The sequence below is a fragment of the Myotis myotis genome, unplaced genomic scaffold (genome assembly GCF_014108235.1).
Source record: "Myotis myotis isolate mMyoMyo1 unplaced genomic scaffold, mMyoMyo1.p scaffold_m19_p_9, whole genome shotgun sequence".
NCBI classification, from domain to species: domain Eukaryota; kingdom Metazoa; phylum Chordata; class Mammalia; order Chiroptera; family Vespertilionidae; genus Myotis; species Myotis myotis.
Window position 1 is genome coordinate 39,194,023 of NW_023416401.1, and position 19,564 is coordinate 39,213,586.

The window sequence follows — 19,564 nt, forward strand, 5'->3', positions numbered from 1 at the left end:
AAAACATACATCTTCTCCACCAGTCTAGTATTAAACTTAAAATAATTAGACAATACAATTAAGAATTAACAACAACAACACAAAAAGCAAGCATTACATATCTATCTTCTAGTCTAAACACTTCTACTACAAGTCATTTTAGAACTAGGTAAGATAGAAAAAAACACAAGGGTTTTGCACAATGTAAAATTAACTCAATTTCAACATGGCAAGCTTTCATGAGTTAGTCATTTTATATAAAATTAATATTCCCAAACTCCTCTATCAGCTATTGATTGAAATCAATTTTGTTATTATAAACAGCAAGATTCATAAAACTACACAATTTCAGGCTGAATTTTTTTTGAAAAAATAGCTTCACGTACAGAAATTAACTCACACACTTATTAGAAAATTTCTTGATGAAGTACACCTTTGCAAGCAACCTAAAAGATACCAACTGAATAGAAGTCAAATTCATTAAGTATTTAATTCATCAGTAAGAACTCAGCTAAAAAGATGCCCTGGCCGGTTTGGCTCACTGGATAGAGCGTCGGCCTGGGGACTGGGGGGTCCCGGGTTCGGTTCCGGTCGGGGGCATTTGCCTTGGTTGCGGGCACATTCCCGGTGGGGGGTGTGCAGGAGGCGGCTGGTCGATGCTTCTCTCTCATCGATGTTTCTAGCTATCCCTCTCCCTTCCTCTCTGTGAAGAGTCAATAAAATATATAAAAAAAAAAAAAAGAACTCAGCTAAAAAGAGACAAATTTCAAATGGGGTATGCCTCAAAGTGAGCATGATTAAGGAGAGTTCGGGATCTTTTGTTTTCTTAAGTTAGTCTGTTACTACTTAACTCTCATAATGTGAACATATTCCTTTTACTGATTCTACTGCTTGTGTTTTTGTACAATTTAGATTCTAAATGCAAGCCAACTCATCATCTAGATTTCAACCAAAGAAGTAGTGACCTATTTTGGAGGTGGGCAACTTTTTATAAAAGGCCATCTGGTCTCTCTTGCAACTATTTAACTCAATCTTTGTAGTGTGAAAGAAACCACAGACAATATGTAAGTAAATGGGCATGGCTATGTTACCATAAAAGTTTATTTACAAAAACAGACTGGATTTTGACCTAGAGCTATAGTTTTCCAACTCTTTATTCCAATACAGAAGGGACTAATTGGTACAGACATTACATTAGTATCCAACATGGAAACTTCCTAAATAAAATTTAAAAGTATTTTTGATTTATACAATTTTTATCTTACATACTTGAGAAACTAATATCCACTGAAAATACAGCTCTATTGTTGTAAAGAATTACACACAGAAATTTTGCATTCACACTCTTCCTTACATTAAATGTTCATAAATTTACTAGGATTATGTTATTCAAGATTATAATAAACTCTTTAAATGTCAAACTATATATGAACACTCTAAAAATCACTTACCCATTGGATATGTTCTGCAATTAGACAGCCAACTACTTTCTTATCATTAGAAATAAAGAGAAGAGTTTTAGTTCTGGAATAGCACATTAGTGGAGCCTGCTGGAAACCTAAATCATTATCAACCATCTCTCTAATTTCGTCAACCTGTCAAGTAAAGAACAGTATTTAAAAAAAAAATAATGAAAGCATTGTATATATGTAAAAATATACAATTTCAAGTCAATAAGTTGAGTATATCATTCTGAGGACATCCTCTAATGCAGCGGTTCTCAACTTGTAGGTCATGACCCCTTTGGGAGTCGAATGACCCTTTCACAGGGGTTGCCTAAGACCATCGGAAAACACATATTGAATATATAATTACATATTGTTTTTGTGATTAATCACTATGCTTTAATTATGTTCAATTTGTAACATGAAAATACATCCTGCATATCAGATATTTACATTACGATTCATAACAGTAGCAAAATTACAGTTATGAAGTAGCAACGAAAATAATTTTATGGTTGGGGGTCACCATAACATGAGGAACTGTATTAAAGGGTCGCAGCATTAGGAAGGTTGAGAACCACTGCTCTAATGAGTTCTTTTGAATGACTGTGCTACCAACAACTGTTTTTCAAACCCTGTGGACCAACTTACAAAATGAGGGGGAAAACTGCAGAGTGATGCTAAGCCCAGTTTAGGGAACAAGAAAAATGAGAGGTCCTATAATAGGCAATGAAAACATTAAGGCTTCCCATTAAGAAGCATCACAGAGAGAACTTCACTGGAATGTTAGCCAGGAAAGCCACTTTCCTTTCCAAGCCTTAACTAGTACTCTCATCAGTAAAATGAAGTGGGCACAGAGAAAAGAAACACATTTACTCATTAACCATTTATAGGCCAGACATTATGCAAAGTTATGAATATTATCTCACTTAAATCCAACATCTCTTAGAGGTCTATGGTTCCTCACTTTACTTATGGAAGCAATAAAATTAAAATTAAGCAACTTTCCCATATCAGATACTGAACATCTAGAAAATCAAGGAGCAGGGATTTGAACCCCTAATATTAATATGGCATCAAACTGTGCTTCCTTTAGTTTACCTCCTAGAACTGTGGTCAAAGTCAATGATAAGCTCAAACCTTTGTAGGAACTCAAAGTCCAGATTTTTGTAGGCACTTAAAAATTAGTATCTTTTCCAGTTACAAAATAATCTGCAAATATTCAGTCCACTAAACATGGATTTGTGCTACTAAATTTAAAATGCAAATAACCCCTAAGAGGGTTAAATATTCACATCTCTGAGTTACAGAATACCATATAATACATCCCTTATTTAATGATTAATGATGAAAACCCAACTCCTATTCCTGGAACAGTATCTCACAACTCCTGATTTGATTCCTAAAGGTAAATGACTCACAATACCCTAGATTTTAATTTTTAGCCTATTATGGGTTATTAACTAGTAACATGCTGAACTGTAGGTTAAGATTTTGCCCTGAGAAACTAAAGAGGAAATTAGCATTTACTGAGGAGTCTTACTAATAAGAAAAGTCTGGATACCATATATGATTGTTTAGCAAAGTTCCCACTGTGTGTTTCTAAATGATCATAGTTGGAATTCCAAAATTTCCATAATTTGATTTTCATTAAGTCAATCATTAATCCAACATTAATTCAACAAGTATTTGTTTTTATGCAAGGATCAATGTTTCAAAGACAGGTGGCATATTTACATGTCATTCTAAATGCTAGTCTATACTTGTTAGGCAGTGGTAAAATGGAAGTTTATTTGAGCATCTGGGATTGTCCAGTCATATATACAGTGTTACCTGAAAAGTCAGGAACCACAGGATAAACTTTAAGTAGAATGTCAGCTAAATTTTCAAATAATAGGTTCAAAGTATTTTCCTTAATCTCCTTTTTAGGTGAAGTATTCCTAAATTTAAAGAGGTCCCATTGTTAATCTTAAAAAAAGTATATTATTTTCCTTTTATTTCTAGAAATTCTGGACACAGTCTAGTGTAATTAAGCTTTTCAAATAAATGCCTGGACTCATTGCTTTACATTATGAGGAAATTTCTGGAGACTGAAGAAAAACATGTTGAACATATTATTTGAAATATAATTAACATATTACTTAAAATAAGTTTACCCTATTGTTCCCTGACTTGTAAGATATTCTATATAATGAAATGGTTCCAGATTTCATTATTTCTCTGGTTCATTTCTTCGAACCCTTAAAATATAGAATTCTAAGTTGCACTAAAACTTGGCTCACACTAGATATGAGGATTAAGTTTGCTATATTATACAAGGTTGGTAAAAGTAGATTTATAGTTGCTCATACAGAAAATACAATGATAAGTAATAATACAAGAATAAACTCTGTGTTTCCCATACTCACAACTATAAACCTACTTTTGGCCCACTCTGTATTTACCAGATCAAATGTATCTTGTTTTGTTTTTTTGGTTTTTGTTTTTTTTAAATATATTTTATTGATTTTTTACAGAGAGGAAGGGAGAGAGGTAGAGAGTTAGAAACATCGATGAGAGAGAAACATCGATCAGCTGCCTCCTGCACATCTCCCACCGGGGATGTGCCCGCAACCCAGGTACATGCCCCTGACCGGAATCGAACCTGGGACCCTTCAGTCCGCAGGCCGACGCTCTATCCACTGAGCCAAACCGGTTTCGGCTGTTCTTTTTCTCTTAACATATGACTAGCTCATGCTTAATTTCAGGATTACTAAAACCTACTATTAGATTCCCTCTGTGATAAGTTTTTATTTAGAAATCTATTCTCAGAATGAAAATTCACATTTATTAATTTTGTTTTCTAAATTATGATTCAAATTTCAATTTTAATCCTGATTCTTAAAATTTGTGAGGCATTATTAATTAACTAACATGCTTTCTGTACCATCACTCAAATTACTGATAATATAGAATAGTAATCAAGTCACTGAAAATTCAGTTCACATGTGCTGGACACACTACAGTTTAACCATGATTTTTTAGTTGAGTTTTATTCCTTAAATGCTGATTTCTTGTTTTCAGAATTGGGGTTTAAATGTGCTATGCTAGAATGTGTTATTCTCTTAAAATTAGCTGCAAAATTATTTTAGCCATTCTACAAGAAATTTCACTAGAAATTTACCTTTTTCAGGGCATACTTTGGGTCTTCAGGAAGAACCATTATTATCCTGCCATCAGGATATTCAGCCAAAATCCTTTCTTTTTTCCAGCCCTAGATTAAAACAAAAGAAGAAGAAATTTTATGTACATTTCATTCATCATATTCATGTACAAGAAAAAATATCAATGTGTCTAAAAATTGCAAACATGAAAAAATTATATGCTTATTAATGTTTAACTAATGACAAGATAAATCAGCAATTTTGTTAAGCATACAATAGGTACAATGCAAGCTAATATCTTTATACTACTCACACAGAGATACCACAAGGCTATTTTTAATTTATCATTTCCCATTTAATTAATTTTGAAAATCACACACCAAAAGCAAGCCCCTTAAAAGTCAATGATTCCCAAAACCTAAAAGATAACTCTCCTAGTTTCTTGATAAAAGAAAGAAACTCAAATTTCTTTGGAACATGGTTACCTCCACAAACACACACTCATGGTTTTATGTCTAGCATGCCAAAGACCTCCAGGAGGTTTTAAATGAACTGATTTGCATGCAGTAGCCCAACATGTAAGGAATAAGTGTTTATTCTTATTGGTCACAACTATCAAAGTCACAAGAAGGAGACTGTAAAAACATAACTACCTTCTAAGAATCTAATAGGGAAGGAGAGGCTACGTTGTGTGTATCTGAAGTTAAACATACTCAAAAAAAGAGAGGTAATAAACTCTTCTTCAGATCCACACTCGTGGTGATTAATGAGCAGAACCTGCATGAAAAACAAAACAAAACAAAAGCCACTTAAATCTAGTAAGATGGGACTGAACCAGAGGTTAAAACTAGGAGCTTTAAATAATAAGCACAGAAGGAATGAGCTTAACTGGTTGTTCCAGTTGTCTTACCCAACCAACTTCACATGAAAAAGCCTTTCAAGAAGCAATGTGTACTTCTGAAGCATTAAGAGGCTCCTTCCTAAATAGTTTCTAATAAATCAGATAAAATGCATTTCCTCAAATGGTGTCAATGAGGCAGATGAGTACAATGAAGGAATAAAGAGTGCACCATCACTCTCTCCCCAACCCCAAACCAAAGAGGATAAAGAAAAGGAAATATATTAGTCAACCAAAAATGGGTTCTATGAGAATCACTTTCTACTATAACTATTAATTTTAATAATATTTTAATCTTTTGAAAACAGGTCTTTGGCCATTTTTAACTATCATAGACATTTACCATGTCTAAAGGAAAAATTTTACCCTAAGGAAAAGCTACTTAACTTATTTTTCTAAAGAATGTGTAATTAAACATTTAAAGAAAAACTCATTGTTCTCATTTATTATGTTTTTAAGTAGAACAAACCTTTATTTCAGGTCCCTGAATACTGTCTATTTAAAATTAATTAAAGCCAGAGCACCCAAATGACTTATTTTCTATGTGCTTCTCTCCAAGAAACAAACACAACAGATAACTGGCATTAAAAATATTTAGATGTTTTGTCAAACACTTAAGAGTACTTAATATTCACCCTAGTTGGTTTGGCTCAGTGGAGCATCGGCCTGTGGACTGAAGGGTCCCAGGTTCGATTCCGGTCAAGGGCATAAGCCCAGTTTGTGGGCTCAATCCCCAGTAGGGGGCGTGCAGGAGGCAGCCCATCAATGATTCTCTCTCATCATTGATGTTTCTATCTCTCTCCCTCTCCCTTCTTCTCTGAAATCAATAAAAATATGTTTTTTAAAAAAAGAGTGCTTAATATTCAATTATATCTTAACAAAAAAGAAAAAGACTGCTTAATGCTAAAGCACAATACTAGATACCCAATATAAGTGGTTAATGTCACAAACTATAATCCAGAGCTGTGAGCACAGCAGAACATCTTTAATCTAGATATGTTTTTGTTCTCTCTCCATACACTAACCAAAAAAAAAAAAAAAAAAAAAAGCTACAATGTTTTGGAGGAGTTTCTACCTTAGACTCTATGTTTACCTACATTTGAAAAAAAGCGAAAGAATAATAACCTTGATGTTAGCAAAGGATGGCCAACTGCTAAACTCAATTCCTTCTCAAGTTTATTTCAAAAATAAATAACCCATAGCTCTGTCCCATCAAGGGAGAAGGGGGAGAAGGAGGGAAACTGGGGCAGAAATCAATTTTCCTAAAATTGCCACATTGCTTTACAGTTTACAAGATCTAGAATTTAATTAGAAGGTGATGACTCCATCTTGCTCCATAAACCAATTTCCCTTGGTACTGTGGAAAACAGAGTACATATTTCCTGAATTCTTCAATGTTTCTCTCAGAAATTAAGAAATTCCCCTAAGATGAAGAATTACGCTTTTTAAACCTAATCTCTTATAATTTTAGGAAACTGATGGCAATAATCAAATAATGTAAACTGAGCGTTTAATTTAAATTAACTCCTATCAGATTCACATGTGTAAAATAAACTGAAATATTTTTACCCCAGAAGTACGCTATAATTTAGCTACCCGATATAACTGTTTTTCTTTTCAAATTTAAGGATATTAATATAGTCAAAATGGAAAAATACAAATTTCAAATGAAAAGCCAATATCTAAGCTATAAATATTCTATGTCCATACGCCTTATATTTTTTAGTTAAGTGGGGGGGGGGGGTGCAGAAAAGGCAGATGAAATAAGGAATATAAAGGATCGCCACAGTAAGGAACTATAAAAAAGAAAACCCCATATATCTTGGGTAGAAGTAACTGGATAAATGAAACAATTAATATAAACCCCTCAACCAAAGATAAGAATACAAATTTAACTAAAGTCAAGAAAAACCTTTAAATAATTCAACATCTGGTACATATATATAAAAAGCCTACATGAAATGAATTGGTGAACTCAGTTCAGATATCCTGGAGGTCTTATTAATGTGAAGGTAACATGTATAGAACAGAAATATATTCCATTTCAGGTAGATTGCATTTCAGATACAGGTAAACAGCAATTACATTAAATTACTATTTTCATAAAATATCTAAAATGATTCAAAATTATTGAAAACTTTGCTATTTACAGATACAAATATTTAATAATACCCATTATACCTAAAGTGTACATACATTAAAAAATATGTACTAAAACATTTACTTTGTGGGATCTTTTTTAGTATATTACAAAATCTGAGGTCTTAACTTTCTTTTTTAATTTGATAAAGAAAACCTCTCATAATAGCAAATAAGAGAGAAGGCAAAGGAAATCCCCAAACCATCTATTTGGTATAATATATATCACCATGAATCCCCAAGTAAAAATATTATGTCAAGCCATATAATATTAAACTGACTGATCAATAGCTAATAATTATTAAAATCAAAATAAACTTTAAAAATACTCAACTTGAATAGCATTACTTGTTAGAAGAGATACATTAACTACCTCAAAAATACAACTTAAATTAAAAATCCCACAACATAAACCAGACAAATTAGCTGGTTTTTATGTTTGGCTTTGTTTTAAAATAAGCCAGTACATATACAAAGGCTCTGTATATAGTATCATTTCCAAAAAAACGGAAAATTTTCAGACTTAATTTTGGCTGTTCATCTCTTTAAAATCTGTTTTAGAAGGCATGAATTCCACTTACCACATATTTTACAGCACTTATAAACTGGTTGTGGAAGAGCAGATGCTGTGTTTCATCTTCAGGATTTGAAGCTGTGTAAAGCATGCCACAAACATTACAGGAAACTGCTCCAAATCTTTTTTGTCCAGCATCCTATTTATAAAAACAAACAAGAGAGTTTTGTCCTTCCAAAAGAATAATTCTAGAACATTAGCCTCTACACTTGTCACATAAAGTGAGAAGTATTTAATCTACAATAAGTAATACACAATGATGATTACAAAAATAAAGATGTATTCTTTGAACTACGTGCAATTTTTTCGAGAACTGTTCCACTTAGTAATTTGATCACTCACTCCACAGCATTTAATAACAAATGAAAGGAACTGAGAAATATCTTTAACACTACAATCTTGTTCCTAAAGCCCAAAATAGCAAAATACTCCACAAATGAGAATATATACTTTTATCTGGAATATTTATACTGCTAAAGTTTAGAGAAAACAGTGCTTTACACTCTTTTTAATACCTTGTCTATTCTCTTTAATGGTTTTATTCTAGTTTGTAGATATTAAACAGTATTTTGATGTCACGTGAAACTCTTGAGAAAAGGTAAAATTAATTTTTTCCTATTATCTATTACATAAGTACCAAAGACTAACTACAATCAACGATGATCCAGTAAATCATGCTTGTACTGTATGTTTACCAAATGTTTTCTATTCTTGGTCTTATTCAACAAGAAAATTTCAACAATAAGATCTAATATGAAAATAATCCTTTTATTCTTTCTATTCTAAAACTATGCAATTTGAACTAATTACTGAAAAAAATCTAAGATATAAGTATGCATAGCACGTGAAAACGAGGGTCAAATAGCAAAGAGAAATCAAATGGTAAATAAAAGATTGTGTATAAAACTAAAGGGAAGTTAATTCTAAAGGATTCGAACTATTGACAAAATTAGTTACCTGCAAATCTATTTCAGGCAGAAAAAACAATTTGTAACTGTTGCTAAGATATACATATACTGCCCTAGCTGGTTTGGCTCATTGGATAGAGTGTCAGCCTGTGGACTGAAGGACACATGCCTGGGTTGTGGGCTCGATCCCCAGTAGGGGGCATGCAGGAGACAACCAATCAATGATTCTCATCATTGATGTTTCAGTCTCTCTCTCCCTCTCCCTCCTTCTCTGAAATCAATGTTAAAATGTTTTTTTTTAATATATTTTATTGATTTTTTTACAGAGAGGAAGGGAGAGAGATAGAGAGTTAGAAACATCGATCAGCTGCCTCCTGCACATCTCCCACTGGGGATGTGCCCGCAACCCAGGTACATGCCCTTGACCGGAATAGAACCTGGGACCTTTCAGTCCGCAGGCCAACACTCTATCCAATGAGCCAAACCGGTTTCGGCTAAAATGTATTTTTTAAAAAAAGATATACAACATATCTACCGTGTTAACCATTTTAAAGTGTACAATTCAGTAATGTTAAGTGCATTTACAATGTTGTGCAACCAATCTCCAGAATTCTTTTCGTTTTGCAAAACTGAAACTCTATACTCATTAAAGAGCAGCTTCCTAATCCCCCTTCCTACCCAGCTCTTGGAAACCACCTGGTTCTCGAAGACTTCCCTCAGAATGATGATGAAAATGAGCCCTAACCGGTTTGGCTCAGTGGATAGAGCGTTGGCCTGCGGACCCAAGGATCCCAGGTTCGATTCCGGTCAAGAGCATGTGCCTTGGTTGCGGGTGCCTCCCCTCCCCGGTGGTGAGTGTGCAGGAGGCAGCTGATCGATGTTTCTCTCTCATCAATGTTTCTAACTCTCTATCCCTCTTCCTTCCTCTCTGCAAAAAATCAATAAAATATATTAAAAAAAAGAAAATGAGTGTCTGCAGCAAAGGCACTCCAGGGCCTTTGATCTGCACAGTTCAGCACAAACACCCTGTCTACTGGCCTCCCCAGTCAATGAGTGTAATCTGAGACTGTCTCTATGAATTTGACTGCTCTAGGTACCTCATAGAAGTGGAATCATAGAGTATTTGTCTTTCTGTGACTGGCTTATTTCACTTAGCTTAATATCCTTAAGGTTCAACCATAGTGTACCATGTGTCGGAATTTCCTTCCTTCTTTAGGCTGAATAATATTCCATTGTAAGTATATACCGCATTTTGTTTACCCATTCATCCACTAATAGACACTTTGGTTGCTTCCATCTTTTGGCTAATGTGAATAATGAACATCGGTATACAAATATCTCTTCAAGCAGGCAGTTTTCATAGGAATGAGTAAGCATTCCTGCCCCAATTTCCTCATTGGTAATTGGGAAATAATAGTAGTACTGATCTCATGATTTTTTAATATAGTTTAACTTAATTAATATGAGTGGCTTACATGGAAAAATGCATTCACAAAGTCTTAACTGCTATCATTATAATTAGTAACATCATCATCTCCTGACCAGCCCTACCCAACTGAAATGTAATCCACAAATGTAATTTTTTTAAAAATATATTTTATTGATTTTTTTACAGAGAGGAAGGGAAAGGGATAGAAAGCTAGAAACATCGATGAGAGAGAAACATCGATCAGCTGCCTCCTGCACACCTCCCACTGGGGGTGTGCCCACAACCAAGGCACATGCCCTTGACCAGAATCAAACCTGGGACCCCTCATTCCGCAGGTCAACGCTCCATCCACCGAGCCAAACCAGTTAGGGCCACAAATGTAATTTTAAATTTTCTAGTAGCCACATGAAAGAATGCAAAAGCATATAGAGGTTATTTCCACTGATACATTGCCTACGGCAGCAGTTCTCAACCTGTGGGTCGCGACCCCTTTGGCAGTCGAACAACCCTTTCACAGGGGTTGCCTAAGACCATCCTGCATAATCAGATATTTACATTACGATTCATAACAGTAGCAACATTACAGTTATGAAGTAGCAACAAAAATAACTGTATGATTGGGTCACAACATGAGGAACTGTATCTAAAGGGCCAGAAGGTTAAGAACCACTGGCCTAGGGCAAGGGAAACAAAGGAAAAAATTAACAAATAGAACTACATCAAACTAAAAAGCTTCTGCACAGCAAAAGAAACCATCAACAAAATGAAAAGGGAAACTACTCAATAGGAGAACACATTCACCAATGATACATCTGATAAGGATTTAATTTCCAAAATATACAAAGAACTCATAACCATCAACACCAGGAAGACAATCCAATTAAAAGATGGGCAAAGGACCTGAATAGACACTTCTCCAAAGAGGATATACAGATTGCCAATAGACACATGAAGAAATGCTCAACATCACTAATCATCAGAGAGATGCAAATTAACACTACAATGAGTTATCACCTCATTCCTGCTGGCAAGGATGTGGAGAAAAGGAAACCCGAGTACACTGCTGATAGGAAGGCAGACTGGTACAGCCACTGTGGAAATCAGTATGGAGCTTCCTCAAAAAATTAAAAATGGAGCTGCCATTTGACCCAGCAATCTCACTACTGGGAATATATCCTAAGAATCCCAAAACACCTATCAGAAAGAATATATGCACCCCTATGTTGAGAGCAGTGTTATTTACAATAGCTAAGATCTAAAGACATCCCAAGTGCCCATCACTAGATGAGTGGATAAAAAAGCTATGGTACATTTACACAATAGAATACTATGCAGCTATAAAAAGAAGGATCTCTTACCCTTTGAGACAGCATGGATGGACCTGGAGACTATTATGCTAAGGGAAATAGGCCAGTTAGAGAAAAACAAATATCACATGATCTCACTTTTAAGTAGAATCTAAAGAACAAAATAAACTGATGAACAAAACAGGTCCAGAGGTATGGATGCATGGAACAGAATAACACCCTTTATTATGGTGGGGGTTTGCGGGGAGGGGACAAGAGGAGATTAACCAAAGAATATATATGCATATATGCATAACCCCTGGACACAAACAATAACATGGTGAAGGCCTGGGGTAGAGTGGGAGTTGGGTGGAAGGGGGCAAAAAGGGAGAAAATGGGAGACATCTGTAATACTGTCAACAATAAAATAAAATTTAAAAGAAAAAGAATGTAAAAGCAAACAGGTGATGACCCTTCAGTCCACAGACTGACGCTCTATCCACTGAGCCAAGCCGGCCAGGGCCCAGATGATTAATTTAACAAAACATATCCTGAATATTATAATTTCATCATGTATTAGATATTTAAAAAACCTATTAGTGCTATATTTTGCATTCCTTTTTTTGAAAACCTTTTTTTTTTAATCCTCACCCAAGGATATTTGTCCATTGATTTTTAGAGAGAGTGGGAGAAGGAAAGACAGAGAAATATTGATGTGAGAGAAACACATTGACTGGTTGCCTCTTGCAGGAGCCCTGACCAGGGCCGGGCCGGGGAGGAGCCTACAATTGAGGTACGTGCCCTTGACCGGAATCGAACCTGGGACCCTTCAGTCCGCAAGCTGACGCTTTATCAACTGAGCCAAACCAGCTAGGGCTTAATTTTTTTTTTTTGGTACCCATCTTTGAAATTAAATATATTTACACTTACAGGCACATTTCCAATTCTCAAAGCCAGATGTGGACAGTACAGCCTTAGGTTCTACTTGTCTAATCCTGTTTCACTAGCATACTGACTTGACAACAAAAATATTATTAAATTACTAGTGGCCCGGTGCACAAATTCATGCACATTGAAAGGAAAATAATTAGAAGAAATATTTTAACACACTGCGCACCAGTTTTATTGCTAGCTTTACCCAGCGGCCAGATAAGTTTCTACTGAACGAGTACAAAAAAGGTTTTACAAAGTATCATACTTTAAAAAGATATTAGCTTGCCGAAACCGGTTTGCCTCAGTGGATAGAGCGTCAGCCTGCGGACTGAAGGGTCCCGGGTTCGATTCAGTCAAGGGCATGTACCTGGGTTGCGGGCACATCCCCAGTAGGAGATGTGCAGGAGGCAGCTGATCGATGTTTCTCTCTCACCAATGTTTCTAACTCTCTATCTCTCTCCCTTCCTCTCTGTAAAAAATCAATAAAATATAAAAAAAAAAAAAAGATATTAGCTTGTAAGAACATGTAATAAATAACTTCAAAATGAAATGGGCAATTTTAAGGCATGTCTTTAACATTTATGTAAAACACTGTGTAGTATGAAAACACAAGAATGCTCGGGTTCTGCCCGCAATGTGTTAATATTGCTATTCGCCCTTTCTCTATAATAGAAGTGTCAACCAAATTCACAATCGACAATGACAGATCGAAACACACGCATGCAACTGGCACCAGTGAAAGCTTTACATGTATCATGCATGCACAAGTCAACTTAGCCTTTTATAGATATGGAATAAACTTGCTTAATTAGACCTGCTTTCTGATTTAGCTAAACTTTTTCTAGCCCAGTGAAGCGCCTCAACCTCTCTTTCAGGTAATTGTCAACAACATAGCAGTAAATATCAGCATGAAACAGATTATTATTGTAGAACACGCAGGGAGAACAAAGGGTAAAATATTTAACTGCAGCAGTGTTTGACTATAGTCTGTGCAGTGAGAAAACCTGAAGTCATTTTCAAGGTCCAAGATTTCTTACTTCTTTTCAGTCGGGTCGTTTCTAAGCTTTCTAAATCTCCATTTTCCGGCTATTGAAAAGAAAATAGGATTCCACCGAGTTTCCTATCTACCTACTCTAGGACTTCTGTGAGGATCAAATGAGATGAGGCACAGGAAAACACTTCACAGACATTGGTTAAAGTGTAAATGTTGCCGAAACCGGTTTGGCTCAGTGGATAGAGCGTCGGCCTGCGGGCTGAGGGGTCCCAGGTTCGATTCCGGTCAAGGGCATGTACCTGGGTTGTGAGCACATCCCCAGTGGGAGATGTGCAGGAGGCGGCCGATCAATGTTTCTCTCCCATCGATGTTTCTGACTCTCTATCTCTCTCCCTTCCTCTCTGTAAAAAATCAATAAAATATATTTTTAAAAAAAAAGTGTAAATGTTTCCACCTGGCTATAAAGCAAGTTGTGTTCCTGGGCTGAAGAAACTGCAAGGAGGCTAGTTGCTAGGGAGAGAAAGCTGGGTGTTGCTACATGACGTCATTACCCAGTGCCCAAAGCAACAGTTTCCGGGCTGGCCATGGGGTCTTGGCAGTGTCGCCTGTGATTTGGTGGGCTATCGCTCTGGGTGGTGGCAGGGCCTGTGTCCCACTTAGGGGAAGACGAGTGTTGCTTTGTCAGCCAGGTCCACGCGGCCACTGCTCTATAAATGGCAAGTGTGCGTCACAGCAGCTATGTTGAGCATCTGCCCTCTGGTGGTCAGTGCACATCATAGGGACCAGTTAGATAGTGGGAAGAACACTTAGCATATTAGCCTTTTATATATATACTAGAGGCCCGGTGCACGAAATTCGTGCACTCGGGGGGGGGGGTCCCCCTCAGCCTGGCCTGTGCCTTTTCGCAGTCCAGGAGCCCTCAGGAGATGTCCAACTGACAGCTTAGGCAGGGAGTGGGCCTAAGCCATCAGTCGGACATCCTTAGCACTGCTGTGGAGGCAGGAGAGGCTCCCGCCACTGCCACTGCTACTGTATTCAACTTAGACTCAATCATCCAATCCCCAAAAATCCTACTGATTATGTTGACTGAAAGTACATTAAATGTTACTATTATTGTGAGTCCCTTCATTTCATTTATATAGTGCTCACTCATTCAAATTATATCTTTAGTCAATCAAAATATCTCCCTCTTTTCCACCTTATAACCAAATTGTAAAGTACCCATGTTCTGCCCTAGCTGGTTTGGCTCAGTGGATAGAGCGTTGGCCTGCGGACTGAAGGGTCCCAGGTTCAATTCCAGTCAAGGGTACATGCCAGGATTGCGGGCTCAATCCCCAGTAGGGGGTGTGCAGGAAGAAGCTGATCAATGATTCTCTCTCATCATTGATGTTTCTATCTCTCTCCCTTTCCCTTCCTCTCTGAAATCAATAAAAATATTTTTAAAAGAAACAATTTTTTAAAAAATAAAATAAAGTACCCATGTTCTATTTCAAGTTAACTATTGGTTTATCTTCCTGTAAAATGTAGTTGTAAAATTATAATGTATAATGTGCTAAAATGTAGGTATTTTGAAAATCATTTTATGTATTAAGCTCCATGTTTTAATATTTAAACTAACTACTAAAAGACAGATCAAGTGCTATATTTCAGAAAGTAATAAATATAAAGTATCAGTATGTTATAAATCAAACTAGAAATACAGCCCACTGGTGTGACTCAGAGGTTGAGCATTAACCTATGAACCAGGAGGTCACAGTTCAATTCCCAGTCAGGGCACATGCCCGGGTTGCAGGCTCGATCCCTAGGGGCATGCAGGAGCAGCCGTTCAGTGATTCTCTCTTTGATGTTTCTATTTCTCTCTCTCTTTCCCTTCCTCTCTGAAATCAATAAAATTTATAAAAACAAAGGCACACACTTCATTAAGAAGAAAAAAGAAATATATAAATTTGAATTTGTTTTTAATTCTCTCCAGAGGATATGTTTAGAGAGAGGACGGGGAGGGAGAGACAGTAACACAGAGAAACATTGATGTGAGAGAGAAATATTGATCAGTTACCCCTCATATGCACCCTGACCAGGGATTGAACCCACAACGTAGGTATGTGCTCTGACTGAGAATTGAAACCACAACCTTTTGGTGTACGTGACAATGCTCCAACCAACTGAGTCGCTCGGCCAGGGCAAATTTAAATTTTATTCTTTATTATGATGGACTCACTATTTGAGGATGGGGGGGGGAGGGAATTTGTAATGATATCAGGAATATTTCCATAATGAAGACTTACAGTGACAAAAAAAGAGGCTCTTTAGAAAAAGAGAATGAATTTATTCTTTAACAATGTGCATAAATAAAATGTTTATGACAATACTTTACCAAAAAGGTCAAGTTATATACTTACTATGATCAACTGTTTTTCATCAACTTTCTCTGCTTCTTTTAATTTCAAATCCTTTGGAATTGTTATCTCCAAATGGGAATTACATTTGGGCCAAGAATGATTTGGTGGTGTTTCCCTTTAAAAAAACAAAAACAAAAACAAACTAGTAAATGTTATAGATCTGTATCACTTCAAATTATTGAAAGGAAAAAAATAACTTATTTTCTATGCAACACTGACAAATTTCAACTCCAAGGAGAAAAAAACTTAACATTTTAAAAATCAGGAATGGAAAACCAAGAACACTATTAAGTTTCAACAAATAAACAAAAACTGCAGCACCTACTATAGTTTCAATAAGTTTTATAGTTTTAGCCATCCGAGTCACTACAGTTTGTCCTAAACACTGTTTTCAGTAATTTCTAAAGCAGTGGTTGCCAACCTTTTGGACCTCACGACCACAGGCTGGTGACCGCTGCTATAAAGTAAAATAAGTCAGGTTTAATTTAATTATATTAAAAACAAAACAAAAAGCTTCTGATCTACTTTAAAACTTTTACATGTTGATAATATCCAGCATTTTGAGGGATTTGAGGAAAGGAGCTTTTTCAAACACTTGCTCCACTTTGGAGGGAAATGTGGCAATACAGGTTAAGTCCTCTGGCTATGAAATTTATCCTAGATATAAGTCACATAGTGGGCAAAGTTATATATGCTTCTCATAGGACTTTTTTTTAATAGAGATAAACTGGAAACAACCAAAATGTCTATAAAGTGAAGTGTTAAATAAGGAACAAAATCTAATGTAGATTTTAAAAGAAGGTAAGATGGTAAAAGAAGCCCCAAATACATTAACTAAAAAAAACAAAAGGAATAAAATAGCATATATAAGCATAGAAAAAAAAGATATAATGAATAGAAATTTGTGAATATCACTGTCTTTCTATGTGAAAAACTAAGGGTTTACAAGCATAACTTGTTAGGGAAAAATCTCCCACACTCAAAACTTACAGGTTAAAATCAAATTCTGTAAAAAACAGGACAGCAGACCCAAAATGGAGTCCCTTATCCTAAGCGCCAAGTCATCAAATAGAAGCTTAAATACAGTTTTGGCTCTCCTAGAAATACAATTTTAAACCAATCAATCAGTAATCACTTGATCAGCACTAGTTAGGTAATCTGCCTAATATACCCCAGCCATCCCCTACAGAAAGTAGCTCTGCAATAACCAACACTCCTTTTTTCTGCCAATATAACTTCCTTGTTCCCACTTCTCTGCCTATAAAAGTCATTTTGTACAGCTCCTCAAAGCTCCTTTCTATCTGCTATATTAAATGCTGCTCAATTCTAACTGGTTTTGCTCAAATAAACTTAAATTTTTTAATATGCTTCAGTTTATCTTTTAGCTGTTGTCATATTTACACTTATATTAAACTAACATCTTACCTGTTATCACTGGTCTTAGATGTTTGATTATTGAGTATATTGTGCTGTTTGGGAGTTGAACCTGTAATTTAATCAAGATGGGTTATGTATTAAGCTTTATACTAGCTATCCATCTAATAGTTAAAAAATCATTCACAGAAGAAAAAAAGCTCAATATATTACATGCTTTATTTTTATTAAAGACCATTTGATAAAATTAGAGTCCCCTTTCTAGAAATTACTCTTCAGAGAAAAGGCAGAAAGGCTGTGCAGAGCCGCAAAGAGATCTAATGGTAAATTAACAGTATGCCTCTAGTTTTACCAATTACTAGAACTGAACAACACAGGAAATTGCTTAATGTCTGCATAATTATATAACCTCGAAATGGAAATAAATGAAAACATTTTTGTTTAAAGAAATTGTAGTCTCTGGCTCATCCAGTGTGGCTGGCTGGTTAAGTGTCAACTTATGAACCAAGAGGTCAGTTTGACTCGGTTCAATTCCCTGTTAGGACACAAGCCTAGGTTGCTCAATCCCCAGTAGGGGGCATGCAAGAAGCGGCCAATTCATTAGGTACCATTTCTCCAGAGAGTAAGTCACAAACAAAACAAAAGATTTAAAATAAAACAATTTTTGGGAGGGAGTCAAAGAATCACACCTAAGTTCTTTAAATAAGTCAATCAATAAAAGCAATTATGATAAAAAAAAAAAGCAATTATGGTAGTGATCACACTTTTGAAAAACATAAGTAAGCAATGGTTAAGAAGGGTTTAACAGGCCTACCTGGTAGTACATATGGTTTCCTGTTATACTGACATTAAAAAAAAATCTCTGAACATTGTGAAATCCAAGGAATATTTTCAAAGTGTTACCTGGAAATTTACTGTCCCCTGTATCAATTTTTGCTTGACTGAGCAGAGTTGAAGCAGTAGTGTTATTTTCTACTAGATTATTTTCCAGTTTAGATTCCAAATGCAGGCTGAAATTCTGAACACATAATTCAAAATGTTAATATGTGCCTTTATATCAATCTTTTAGTCTTATACTAAAACTCTTTTAGTGAATCTTAGCATACTAAGAAAATTTAAGATAATTCTTTTTATTTGAAGTAATTCATCTAGACATGCCTTAAAAGTCTCTTCATGACCTCCCCACAAGCTATCCTGCCAGCATCAGCTCCCATTATTCGCCTTCATGCTACACTGAAAAACTTACTTCTCCCACAGTATATTCCATATTTGCCTGGCTCAATATTTTTTCTGAGTTTTACCTACCTAAACCTTGCCCAATACAATAGCCACTGCCACATTTGACTATTAAGCTCTTAAAATGCAGTTAGTAGACTGACTCAAGATGTTATAAATGTAAATCACACACTGGATTTTTTACAGTTACTACAAGAAAGGCAAAATATCACAATTTTTAAAACTGATTGCATGTCAAAATGATAGTATATTTATACTAGTGACCCGGTGCACAGATTCATGCACATTGAAAGGAAATTAATTAGAAGGTGGCCAGCAGGGCAGGACTGGGCAAGATGGGCCAGACACACCCTGGAGCCAACCTCCCGCAGTCCCTCCCCAGCATCTGCAGAGTTGGGGCCCCTCCGGCAGGTGGGGTCCCTCAGCCTGGCCTGCGGGGATCGGGCCAAAACCAGCTCTCCGACATACCCTGAGGGGTCCTGGAGTGCGAGAGGGCACACTGCAAAGTATGCAGTAAACTAGATTTGGGGCCGACAGAGCCCCAGCAACAACATAACCCATGGCCGAAGGTGGAATCTCACACCACCCCCCCACCCCCCCCACGCAACCATGAGGAATCAGGCTCCCTCCTCTCTGGTTTCAGGGTGCGTCACCCAAGAACCACCGCTGCCAAGTCATTGCAGCTCGGCAGTTCCCGCATTGAGCGTCTGCTCCCTGGTGGTCAGTGTGCATCGCAGCAAGCAATCAAACTCCCAGTCTCCCGGTCAAACTCCTGAGGGGACACTTTGCATGTTAGCCTTTTATATATATAGACTAGAGGCCCAGTG

The 19,564-nt window shown here is 36.3% G+C and overlaps 1 protein-coding gene across 7 annotated transcripts in view; it reads right to left on the reverse strand.

Moving 5' to 3' along the window:
• ESCO1 (establishment of sister chromatid cohesion N-acetyltransferase 1) overlaps positions 1–19,564 on the reverse strand; it is a 37,509-nt gene that overhangs the window by 3,392 nt on the left and 14,553 nt on the right. For 2 of the 7 annotated variants that reach the window (XM_036321680.1, XM_036321678.1), the window contains 6 exons: positions 18,405–18,519; positions 17,553–17,613; positions 16,128–16,242; positions 8,186–8,317; positions 4,588–4,677; positions 1,431–1,574 (listed from right to left, as the gene is read on the reverse strand). In XM_036321680.1, the coding sequence (XP_036177573.1) occupies positions 1,431–1,574; positions 4,588–4,677; positions 8,186–8,317; positions 16,128–16,242; positions 17,553–17,613; positions 18,405–18,519 (657 nt within the window). Of the gene's footprint in view, positions 1–1,430; positions 1,575–4,587; positions 4,678–5,220; positions 5,345–8,185; positions 8,318–16,127; positions 16,243–17,552; positions 17,614–18,404; positions 18,520–19,564 lie in introns of those variants that run through there. The other 5 variants (XR_004969888.1, XR_004969886.1, XR_004969887.1 and 2 more) reach the window with 5 other exon arrangements.